Source organism: Patagioenas fasciata, chromosome 7 (genome assembly GCF_037038585.1).
Source record: "Patagioenas fasciata isolate bPatFas1 chromosome 7, bPatFas1.hap1, whole genome shotgun sequence".
NCBI lineage: Eukaryota > Metazoa > Chordata > Aves > Columbiformes > Columbidae > Patagioenas > Patagioenas fasciata.
The window spans coordinates 33,652,752-33,664,570 of NC_092526.1; the positions used below are offsets into that span (position 1 = coordinate 33,652,752).

At 49.8% G+C, this 11,819-nt stretch overlaps 1 protein-coding gene across 7 annotated transcripts; it reads left to right on the plus strand.

Moving 5' to 3' along the window:
* Window positions 1–3,860: 3,860 nt before the first annotated feature.
* LOC136103115 (putative methyltransferase DDB_G0268948) lies at window positions 3,861–9,929 on the plus strand. 7 transcript variants are annotated; one of them, XR_011740048.1, is made up of 8 exons: window positions 4,026–4,221; window positions 5,139–5,267; window positions 5,554–5,714; window positions 5,973–6,186; window positions 6,841–6,941; window positions 7,675–7,812; window positions 7,946–8,033; window positions 8,401–9,929. XR_011740048.1 is itself a non-coding variant. In XM_065841004.2 (7 exons), the coding sequence occupies exons 2-7, from the start codon at window positions 5,157–5,159 to the stop codon at window positions 8,489–8,491; spliced, it is 816 nt and encodes a 271-aa protein (XP_065697076.1). In that variant the 5' UTR covers window positions 3,861–3,966; window positions 5,139–5,156; the 3' UTR covers window positions 8,492–9,929. The 7 variants fall into 7 exon arrangements, 6 of the variants coding, with proteins under 6 accessions (XP_065697076.1, XP_071667388.1, XP_071667387.1 ...); XM_065841004.2 differs by lacking the exons at window positions 4,026–4,221; window positions 7,946–8,033 and adding an exon at window positions 3,861–3,966; XM_071811287.1 differs by lacking the exon at window positions 8,401–9,929 and having other exon boundaries at window positions 4,023–4,221; window positions 7,710–7,812; window positions 7,946–8,032.
* Window positions 9,930–11,819: the final 1,890 nt, after the last annotated feature.

Here is an 11,819-nt window from a genome sequence, read left to right on the forward strand (position 1 = left end):
TCGTCAGCCTCTTCACATATTGCTATAAATAACACAGATGAAAGATCCAGAAGCGATGCCCTGGGGAGCAGCCTGCCCTGAGTGTTTCGCCCATTCCCCCATGGGCTCTGTGGCCCCAGGACATTTTCATATCACCAGTGCCTTCTTGGTAGGGAGGGTCTACTAGGGTGGAGACATTGGCACTGTCTTTATTTGTTCCTAGTGAGCAAGAGCCTGCTGGTTACAGACTCTTTTCATTCCTTGGCATAGTTATCACTGTTCCCCAAGCTCCGAGGCTATCAGGTAGGAAGGAGGACAGAGTCATCCCCATCCTGTTCTCTGCTGGGCATCTTCCACAGGTCGAACTGAGGAGTCAGAGTGACGCTGAGTGAAATATGGCCCTGGACATCACCAGGGCCCTCATTGGAGTGGGCACAGTGCGTTCCTTGATACACACATCATGTCTGGATTTCTTTTCTCAGGATAATGTCTTGGAGCTCATTACAAGCAGTAACGGTGGTGCCAGCCCATGTGTTGTGACCATAGTTGCCCCAGTGGCTCTTGGGGAATTGCCCAGTGTCCAAAATCTCTGGAAAAGAAGGCTGCTTATTTCACACCACAGGTTTGCCCAGATCCAAACGTTGGTGTATCCCTTCCTTCATCTTCCTCCCAGAGGCAGGGGTAGAATGCAGTGGTGGTGTTGAATTACAAGCAGCAAGCCTGCAACTTGACTGCGAGCTACAAAATTACTGTGATTTTAAGGGCTATGTCTAAAGACCCAGCCAGAGGGGCACCTCTGCTACCAGGGAAAGAGGGTTCAGGACCCACTTCATCTGTGAGAGTGTGAGTCCTGCCGCATCACTTCTACACAGCTGTCAGCAGCAGTGGACAGAGACATCCAGCCCAAGGAAAGGAGAAGAACAAGATACCTATAAGTATCCCAAGCTCCTTCAGGTGCCACACATCTTCTCAGCACCTGGAGTTTAGTGAGATGTGGTTAAGTGGTGTCCCTCTCCATCTGCACCTGGCAGCAACCACAGCAAAATTCCTTCATGAGGATGTGGCTGGCCAGAGCTGGGGTTTTCTTTCAGAGTCCTCTAGGTAGGTGTGGAGTGTTTTCCAGGTAGGGCATTATCCATGGAAAAGGTGGAGAATTGAACTCTCTGAGCAAGACATTTTTGTAATTATTTTAGTAGTTGGAGCCTCCAGAATTGGGAGATCCTTCAAAAGACGTAGCTTGATGTATCTGGCAGCGTTTGAGCTCCATGGGCAGGATCCTGTGGGCAGAGGCTGGTGTAGGAGTGGTGTGGCCTGGAGGTGAGTGGGACACTGTAGAGACGGAGGGTGGGAGGAGGGTTAAATGGTACATCAATAGGGAAAAGAGAAAACTCATTATAAATTTTTAAGTGGCCCAGCTAGAATACCGAAGGGCAAAGAGCTGCAGTACCTGGGCTTAAAATACAGTCATGGAGAAAGCAAACAAGAATTCATTTTTCATTTGAGAAATAGCTGTAATTAATTAGAAGGTGTTCATGAGTTTTCTAACAGCCATTCTATAGCTGCAGGAAAAGAAGCCAGTTAAGAGCTCTCTGAGAGAAATTAGGGAAGATTTTTCTGCCAGAGGATTGCTGGGGATGATGTGAACATAATTACAGAGCCAAGATTGCTCTGAGAGCAACATTCGTATTCTGGGTAAAACAGAACAGCTCTTCCCCACCAGCACCAAAACAAGGGAGGAGGGGAAAGGGAATCTTCTGAAAAATTAAAGCATCTGGTTAAGGTGACTTCAGATGTTTTTATTTTCATGGTGCTGCACTGTTTCCCTTGGATGTCAGGTCATTTCACTGAGAAAAAGAATTCAGTTTACTGATGTGCAGTGAAATGAACCACAATAACAGAACCAAAATGGCTTTTTCAATACCAACATGAGACAATTCAGCACTGTAGAAATGATAGCGCTCTTGGTTAAAAACATGAACAAGTGACACAGAAAAATTGACAGGAGTCTCATTTGCACTTTTCCCCCCAAATAGATCGATTTTTATTATTTTTTTAAAAATAAATTTTAGGGTGAGTGAGATGCATTCCCAATTAAAAAAAAAAAATTAAAAATCTGTCTGGAAATGGTCCGAGTGGCTGCAGTGAAAGGCCAGTGGCCGAGTGGGAGGACAGCTTGTGTATCTGCACTGCTGTGGGAGGGAAGGTGAGGACACGCTGGGACTGCCACCGGCCAACGGGCACGGGGACGTGTCAGAAGCACTCAGGCGAGTACCTCTCTATTTCCCAGGGACAAGAATTCATCTCCTGGCCATAAGTGAGGCTAGGGCTTGGCTAGCCAATGCTGTTTGGAAAAGCAAAGCTCAGGGACACCATTTGCCACTGCATTCTGCAGAGGCACAAAGGTGGGGAGGAGGCAAGGTTTTAAGAGAGTAGGTGTGGAGGGATGCCGGTATCTTAGTTCTCCTTTTCTGCTTTAAGGTTAGGGTTTGGAGGTCTATTGATTCAGGACTCCACTATATAATTTCAATCTGTAGGGCCTGCAGGTTTGGAGAACAAACTGAGAAGACCCCAAGGCACTTTGGTGTTCCTTAAAGTCTATGGGCTGAAGAAGTGGGCTGGTAGGGATGGTGAACAGTGGCTGATTCTCTGTGTCTCGGGTATAACTCACATTTGGGCTAAGACTAAGCAATCCAAAGGTTGAGGAGACCAATTTATTGCTGCATGGTGCAGGGCCATCAGAGATTAGCTGTCACCGGGGAAAATAAATAGCTCTAGAGATGGGGTAGGGAGCCAAAGGCAGCTGATTCCAGGGTGCCAAAGGCTGGGAGAGCTTCAAAAAGGCCTGGTGCCATTTGCAGCCCATGCCTGGCTCACACTTTCTTTTACTGTAGACATTTGGCCTCAGCTGTAGTGAGAGAGCAGCCTGTGCCACGGGGACCTCAGAGTTAAGAAGAGGGCAGGTGACCACAGCCTGAGACATCATCCATTCCTGTCTGCATTCAGACTCTCAGCAAAGTACAGGAAAAACTGGGGGATCTGAACCCCAAATAGGCCAGACTTTTGCCAGATGCTGAAGAACACTGCAAGGTTAGGAAAACGCTGGGGCCTTTGATGCTTGTGTTGTATTTTCTCTTGGTACAGAGATGTACCTGCAGTCCAACTAAGCAGCAGGTGACACAAAATGAAATATTCTAGACACAAGCTCAGCAACTTCAACACATACTTTGATTCAGCAAACTGTTTCGAGGTGGCCTCCATCTTCAGCCCCTGGGTAAGTTCCATTTATTTCACTTAAAATTAGGAGGGGCTTAAAAGCTGCGTTAATTAGCATAGATTCATAAGCCCTGTGCAAAATACAAACGGAGTGAATTTGCTTCAAGGAAATTATGGCTCTTCTCACTTCAGATGTATGTTATAAGCATTACTCTGGTGTGTGAAGGGGTAAAATCCTCCTCCAAATTCGGGGAGGGGCTTTGCCTGGTCCTTAAATGCCAATGTGCTCTGTGCTCTCATGGTTAGTGCTGGGGGTTTATATATTTTCTTTTTCTACTGTACAAAAGGAGGGGATTTCAGGGCAGCCAGATCTTTGTAAGTACAGCTTTGTGTGCCTGTAGTGGTTGAATCGCGTTCTCCTGCTTCCTTGAAGCGCCTGCTGGCCTTCAGCTCTGCTTCCCAAGATGTGCAGGGCTGCTGAGCATCCCCAGTTGCTGGGCGTTTTGAAGGCTGCCTTAATTAATACCCACAGAAGCTGTGTGAAGGCTCGACTCCCGTGCTCCAGGACCACGGTGGGCTGGAGACTGCGAAAACTGCCGTACGGTTTTTGTTTTCCCCCTCCTCCCCCAGGCTCCGGCAGGCCCGGGGTGGCCCCGTGCTCCCCCCGCTGCCGGGGCGGGCATTACGGGAGGCGGCGCCTCCTTCGCCTTTCTTCCGGCCCCGGAGCTCCGAGCTAGGAGGCGCTGTGAGCTGCTGGTGGTGGGGGCTGTAGCGGTAAGAGGGGTGAGGCTGCCCGGGGCGGGGGTTCGCTGCCGGGGGCAGGATTCTCCGAGCGCACGGAAGGCACCTGCAGGTCTGCCCTGCAGACAGGGCTGCCGTTCCTGGTGGGAGTGGCTTCTGAGCTGCTACGAGCTCAGCATCATCCCTTGCATCATGACATACGATAACTCTTCATTGCCTGGCGCTGGATATCTGTGTGTCAGTTGCAAAACTCGCTGTTGTTGTATCCTTCTGCCCGCCTTGCTTACTGTGAGCATGCGAGAGGGTGCAGTTACCTATCCGACGAGGCAGTGAGTCCTTCTGGGAGGCTCTGTTTTTGGACCGGGAAAGCCGTTACCGTCTTGGACAGTGTCTGTTCGAGCACCGAGATAAACAGGATAAGGCCCAGAGCCTTATGGTGCGGCTCAGTGGGTGAAGAGCAATGTGCCAGGAGCCACTGGGCTTCTGCTCGCGGGACCCTACCCGGTGGCTGCATGGACCATGTGGTTTATAGCAGTCGGGGAGGTTAAATTGATGGGGCAACAGGGGAACGATGAGCGCTGTGCCTGTGAAAGCAGCTTTGATGGTGACACTATGGACGCAGGGCTGAGCTGGCAGGAGGCCCAGGGCTCGCCTCTGCATGTGGTTCTGGGTGACGGGTTTAATGTGGATCTGTATTTAAAAGAGACTTAGAGCATTTCTGGTGTGAAAAGGGACAAAGAACATATCAGATGGCTCAGAAAGTGCAATCACAGAGTTGCTGTGATTGTGTTGCTAATACTAAAGCGTGCATTTCCTTAAAAAAAAAAACCTAACTTTTCTGCTGCTAGTCTTTCTGATGCTCTGCTTACTCCTCCCAAACTTGTAGATATTCCAGATATAGTGGTGATTTATTTCAGAAGACACCTGTGTGGGTGGGGAAAGCAAAGGAGTAAGGAGAAGAAGGGTTTAAAAACCTAGAAAGCTTTTCCTTTTTGAGCACTGTTGGTTTGTTCCTGCAATTGGCTTACACTTGGGGGAGGGATGCTTGGAGAACAGGTTCACTTTCCTTCACTGGAGCCTCATGGGCAAAGTCCTCCCCAGGCCCCTGCCAGGAACCTGGGACTTAGTGCCTGTGGTCACAAGATAAGGAGGTAGGAGGAGTTTGATCCCATGGTGACAATCCCTGGTTTGCTGCCTCCTCCCAGGTGCCAGGTCACCCAAGCATGGCCACCCAGTTGTTCGAGGGGAAAGAGCATGCGGCTGTCTACCAGAAATACAGGTTTGCTCCAGGTGAAGAGCTGCAGCAAACCATCCTCACCTACCTGCGGGAAAAGGTGCGTAGGGTATGGTCAGGCAGTAGGGGGAAAAAAGGCAAGAGTGTTTGTGAGCAGGAGTTTTTGTGGGCAGTAGTATTTAACCTGCTGGGAGTGTTACCTTGATTGGTGCCATGGGGAAGAATGAATCAAGAGGGTTCAAGACAAGATATGGGCACAGAAGAGCCTCTCCAGGGCTGTGCCATGCTGAGGCTATTCCTGTGTGGATGATGAGGGTTGGAATGGGGGGATAAAAGCACAGAAATTGGGTGACTGCCCACTGAGACGCATCTGCTCTTCCCCACAGAGGGCAAACCCTGCTGAGCTGGTGGTGGATGTTGGCTGTGGGTCAGGACAAGGCACCCGCTTCCTTGCTGAGCACTTCAAGAAGGTGGTGGGAACAGACATCAGCGAAGCACAGATCCAGGAGGCCAGGGATGCCCCCTCCCCACCCAACATCTCCTACCTGTGAGTGTTGGGGCAGCGAGCTCGGCAAAATTCAGGTCCTCATATGGAGGTGGTGCTTTGTGAGTATGATTGTTGTAAGAGCCAGCTGGCACCAAGGAAAATCCCATTTGATGGGATTCCTGGTGCAAACGAGTATTATCCTAGATTTACAGCAGCCATGGTCTTGCATCCCAACAGTCATCATTGCCTCCAAAAAATGCCCACTGACTTCCTGTCCTACTCTCTGATTCTGCCTTTTTTTCCTTTCCCCTCTTCCAGCGTGTGCCCTGCAGAGGAGCTGCCATTCGAGGATGCCTCGGTGGACCTCCTGGCTTCATTTACAGCCGCACACTGGTTTGATATCGAGAAGTTCATGAGAGAAGCAAACCGGGTGGTTAAGCCAGGTGGTTGTGTGATCATCAGCACCTACACCAGGGACATGAGCTTGCGGTATGGAAACTGCTCCGAAAAGCTGACTGAAGTCTTCAGAGAGGTGAGGTGATGAAACCTGAACCTTGGGACTTCTCATTCTGGTTTGGGCAGAGGGAAATGTGAACTAATTAGATGCAGCGAGGAACGCAATGGGATTGGGGGTACAACTAAAGGACTCCTATTACAGGATGGGGCAGAGAGATGGTTAAATACAAGGAAAAGGCTGAGTTGGGGTGTTCGTGTTTCCCATGTAGCGCTGGGGCTGGTGGGATGAGAAGAGGGATGTTAGGACTCATAGGGCAGACTTCGGTGTGGCAAGAAGGGCTGCAGAGCAGATTTGGGAAGCTGATATTGTCAAAGAAACTTCCCATTCTTTTCATTGTAATCAAGGTGACAGGAGAAATAAAAACTGTTTGGAAAGAGGGTTTTTTGGTGATCTCTCTTGAAAAATAGTGTTTTAACAACTCACTAAAAGGAGACTTTCCACTATGAGTAACAGCAGCGTAGAGGACAGGACCCCCCTTATCTCTCTAATAAAATAGGATCCTTGGATTCTTGACACTGAGCAAGATTTTGGTGAATTTTAATGCAAGGACTATTTAAAAAGCCTACATATATGAATGCATCAGACCTAGGGCCAAGCAAATCCGAGTTAAGCGGAAACCAAGGGCTTCAAGTGGTTTAGTGTTTGTTTTTTATGCTGCTGTCTTTACAGGCCTGGGACCTGCTTTTAAAATACATGCATAGTAGAGTGAAACATGTCTTGGAAGACTACAAAGAGATCTTTGAGGCCATGCCATTTCCAGACAAGAAGAGGTGAGCTGAGGCCCCTCAGTGCAGCACCAGGAACAGATAGAGGTGGTGTCCCAACTCCTCCATGGGGCTGCCCAGTGAGGACACAAAGGAGCTGGGGTTGCCAGAGCAGGTAGCTGCTGGGTTTCAGCAAATGCCTTTGCATCGCAGCAGAGCCACATGGCTGCATTTCCAGTTTCATTGGATTTAATGTGGCTCTCTGTTGGGCCAGCAGGCATGGTCTAAGGGCTCCGAGGACCCTTCCTGCTCAAGGCAGAATTGGGTTAGATTTTTTTCAGTTGGTCGTTCATGATAATTTGAGGCTTCTGAACTTAAGAGATGAAGGGAAACACTGGAGGGAGAGCAAGAACCCACCCCAGTCCTCCAGGGAGCTGGCACCTCTCTCCCCACCAAGGCAGGGTGCAGGGGTTAACTCTGCAGGCAAAAAGGATGTGTTGGCAGAGGTTTTGGTGTCCTGGCTGCTGGAAGGGAACAGGCTCTGCCAGTGGGTCTGTGCTGAAAGGTCTGTTCAAGTCACAACTAGGTTAGATGGTTCCTGGTACCATCTCTACTTCTCCAGTAGTGCATCAATTAGAGCTCCTGACCCACCAAATGCCACAGTCTGATGGTATTTCCATCTCTTGGACCTTTGATAACATTAGGGATTTTATTCCCCGCTGCTACCTCTGTCTGTTGTCCCCATTTCGCTGCCTTTGGGATTTAATTTGTCAATGTACCTTCCCCATTTCCCTTGTAGAATCACCAATATCTTTGATAAAATCCCCATGACAGTTGCTGGTGTGATTGGTTACTTGGAGTCTGTCTCTCCATATCAAGCCTTTATGAAGAGTGACCCCAAAGCTGCAAAATCCTTCCTTCCAGAGACTGAAAAGAGGTGAGAAAAACACTTGTGAAAACAAGCAGGACATGGAAGATCCCTCTTACACAATAAACAAAGAGTGAGGTTGTGAGACCATTTCAAAGCTAGAAGTGAGCTGTGCACTGACATGTTCCCTCCTTCTCCCCAGGTGTGGCTGGATACTTGTCAGAGGTTAAATAGCAGATTCTCGGCTGCTCACAGCACGGTTGATCTCAGTTTGAGTCAGCTGACTTAAAGTACGTGTAGCTGTATCATGTTCTTGCACTGATGTATCCATCTAAGTCTCATGTTAGAGATACTCAAGATGAGTATCTTTGCGTTGCTCTTGATTAGCAGAGGGCAAGAAAAACATATTGAAGATTATAAGAAGCTATTTTGGTCCACAATGAGGGACTGCTGCAGAGTTGGGAAGGGGGGAGACATCCCTCTTCCTCCTAATTTATTCGCTGACCAGAACAACCCTTGTGCATGTGTTGGAAGCATCTGCCATCCAGATCTCGGCACCTTGGGTGAATGAGACCTATATCTGGTTGCGAATGTTGCCACATGTCGGGTGGGTGCTGGCTCAGCAGAGCAAGACCCTTCCTTTGCTTTTTGTTTCAGGATGCTGGAGACAATGGGAGTTTCTTCTCGTGAAACCCCAGTGGAGTTCTGGGTGAGGCACGTCTGTGTGCTGGCGTGCAAGGGGCAGTGAGAGGAAAACCCTTCTCCTGATCTGGTGCTAGAAGGAAAGAAAAAAGTAGATTGTCTCGTAATATCCTACTGATAACCACCTTTATTCCTTGGGAAGATCAGTGCTGATTTTTGGTGATTAAAATTTTGATCTTCTGTAGAAATCAGACATGGGTTTACACCTGCTCTCAGGTTCCTGTCTGTGTTGGTCCTCCAGTCTGTCCTGTGCTGTGCTGTCAGCACTGGAAGGGTCCAGTTTCAGACTGTGGGGGTTGGATTATACATGAAGATAAGGAGGAGGAACAGCTGAGGAACTTGTTGCATTTCTTACACAATTAATAATAAAAATGCTGATAAAATGTTGCTTGTGGTTCATCTTTTTAAGAGAGGCTGTAGAGCACCTGCTGGGGTGGCAATAACCGCACTGTGTGGATGTTGCTTACCTAAGCTCTGAGTGGCCACCTGTTTCATGGGGTAGATAGTTTTAGGTAGAAAGGGCCATTTTCCCCTTTCCCTGCCTAGGCTAAGCTGCGTGCTGGCTTTGAAGGCTGGGCCAGGAAGAGGCTGTTGTTGCCTGCTACCTGATCTCATCCTTGGTGCTTTGCTGACTGGCACAGGTGCATCAGCAGCATATCTGCCCCAGGTTTGCTGAGTGCTGGGCCAGCACCGCTGCTTCTACCCCCATGAGGCCACTTACCCTGGCACAGCTCAGGAGCCTTTCTGGGGTGGCTGCCAGAGGGGAGTGGGTTTGTGCTCCACTCATTCCCAGCCCGCTATTGCTCACCCACACTGCAAATAAAAGATTAAAGTCTGTGTTTTGGGGCAGGGCAGGTGGAGGCAAAGGAGTTCAAAGCCACGTACAGCCCAGCACACGTCCCCTCCTGTTTGCTTTCTGGAGACTCTAAGGCCAGGCACAGCCTCTGTAGGGACTTTTCCCTTTCCTGTAATTCGTGCCCTGGCAAGAAAGCTGCCCCTATGCCATGGAGAAGGCTGTGGCATCACTCTGTTACTCCTCAGTGTGTTATTAAGGAAGACAGAAGTGATGCCTCTACTTCACCTGGAGGGAGGCTTGTAGGGGCTGGAGGGTGTTTCAGGTGTGGTCTTGCCACAGGTGCAGAGACTGAGCCTCCTTAATCTGATGAATTTGCTTGACCCTGGTGTGGGGGACTACGGTGGGTCCGTGGATTCCCTGACGGAGGGCATGGGAACAGAAATTAGCCTTGAAGATATGAAGGCCTACCCATGAGAAAGATGGGAGTAAAGGAGTATCCGGAGATATTAAGGATGTACCCGTGAGAGAGAAGGGAGTAGAAGAGTAACACTGATGATAGCAAAATTAGCCAATGAGATGTTACTGCTGTAACTTGTAACCAATAGTGAAGAGACACATGAATTGGTAAAACTGTATAAAAATGCACTTGTGGCAATAAATGGCATCTACTACTTTCATCCTGGAAGAACTTGGTCCATGTCGTTTGCCCGTCTCAACCACGACACCCTGGGCGTATCTCCGTTGAGGTCACAAAGTGATGGCTCAGCTTGCCCAGGGTGGGGAGCAAAGGCTTTTATCCTGTGTGGCAGCTACCAGGAGGGTGGTGTGGTCCCAGGAGGACAGCAAGGGGGAGGAAAGCCCATCATTAATGTGAAGCTGGTCTCTGTGTCCATGGCCATGTGCTGGAGAAGACCTCATTGAGCAGCGATGACAGATGAAGCCCCGCTGCCAGTCACTGGTGAAGAGGCTGCACAGGGTGCTGGTTGTGTTTGGGTGAACAGCAGCCATAAATCCTGCTTTGCTGGGTGAGGATGGTGGTTTGTCATGTCTTGAAGGAGCACTAGAGGTCTCTCCCTGCCTGGAACTGCTCTGGAGGACACAGATACTGGTGTGCAAGCATCCTGTATAGCTGTTTCAGTCTGGGGAAGCCACAGTTTGCCTGGCAGGGTTTGTCCGGGTGAGGTGCATCCTCAGAAGCTGTGCCATGCCCCTACAGAAAGGCTCTGGGGAAAAAAAGTGCTTGTTTGGGGTTTCCCCTCACTTTTAAATTTAAAAGTTTGTTTAAACCTGCTCGCTAATAAACTTTGCAACTTTCCCTCCCTGGCATCGGTGGGATGCTCAGCACATCCTCCAGGATGATGCAACGGGTGGCCAGCTGTGATGTAACACCAGGGATTGCATCACCAAACTGCTCGGGCACGGTGTTGGCAGCGTGTAGCACAAACCATCCCAGCACCGTGGCAGCTGCTGCAGATCGCACGTGCCAAGAGGTGGTGAAGGGTTATGAGGTGCATAGCATGGCTGGCAGTGCTTCAAGGGACAAGGCCAGTGACAACTGTAGACTGGAAGCCACCTGATGTGCCCTGGCCCAGCACCATGGGGAAGGCCTCCTGCATATCACCGGGGGTTTTGTTTTTACAGCTGGCTTTTTTGGGGCGCTTTTCCTTTTTTTGTTTCTTTTTTAAGACCATCAACTTAAGCATGAGACTGTTCCTTCCGATTGACCAGACCAGCTCCAAAAGAGGTCGGGAAGGAGCGATCTGGGCTCATCCTTGCTACCTCACTCCAGCAGCATGGCTTGTGGCCAAGATTTTCCGCATTCATGACATACAGTGGCTGATGAGTCATTAGATGATTACCTCATCCTGTGCCAACCCTGCCCGCAGCCTTGCCTGTTTTCGCTTTTCTTCTCGCAGCTGGGACCTTCCACACCACGGGGTTTCTTGCTCTGGGCAAGCTTGAGTGGCTACATGGATCGGAAGAGAGGGCTTCACCACCATCATCGACACCGTGCTCCCAGCATGGCACCATTTGCAGTTGGTGCTGGAATCTGCTGAAGCAATGGCTGTGGTGGGTCCTCAGAACTGTGCAGACCCCACTGGGCATGCCAGGGCGTGCCCAGCCTGTGCTGGGTTTGGGGGACCCTTCGCTGTCATGGTAGCAGCCAGTACTAGTGTGGTTTGAAGGAGCTGTGCCGAATACAACAAGGCTTTGCTGGCCAGGCTGAGGACCATGGGAAGGTGAAGCGTGGCATCACCATGTGAGAGGTTGCTGGCTTATGTCCAGGATGACAAGACCATGTTCCACCAGGGAAAAGCCCTTGCTGCTGCTCAGCCAGACACCAATGGGCTCAGCTATTGCTTCACTACCAGCTTTCACTTTTCCTTTGGTGCCTCCGGATCTCCTTTCATCTGCAAAGTAACAAGGTTTTGCTTTACTTTTTCAACCAGAAATGACAGCTAGGAGATGAAAGCCACAGCAAGAGGAAAGTGGAGCCAAAGGAGTTGGGTCCCACAGGGATGTGACACTGCTCTGGGACCTGAGGGGTGACCCCAGAGTGTCTTCAGTGTCACCCTTG

Coding starts and splice junctions, on each gene's coding strand:
- LOC136103115 (XM_071811284.1), top strand. CDS start 4,126: ATGACATACGATAACTCTTCATTGCCTGGCGCTGGATATCTGTGTGTC. Junction 4,222..5,138: donor TTCTGCCCGCCTTGCTTACT/GTGAGCATGCGA, acceptor GCCTCCTCCCAG/GTGCCAGGTCACCCAAGCAT. Junction 6,942..7,674: donor CCATTTCCAGACAAGAAGAG/GTGAGCTGAGGC, acceptor TTTCCCTTGTAG/AATCACCAATATCTTTGATA.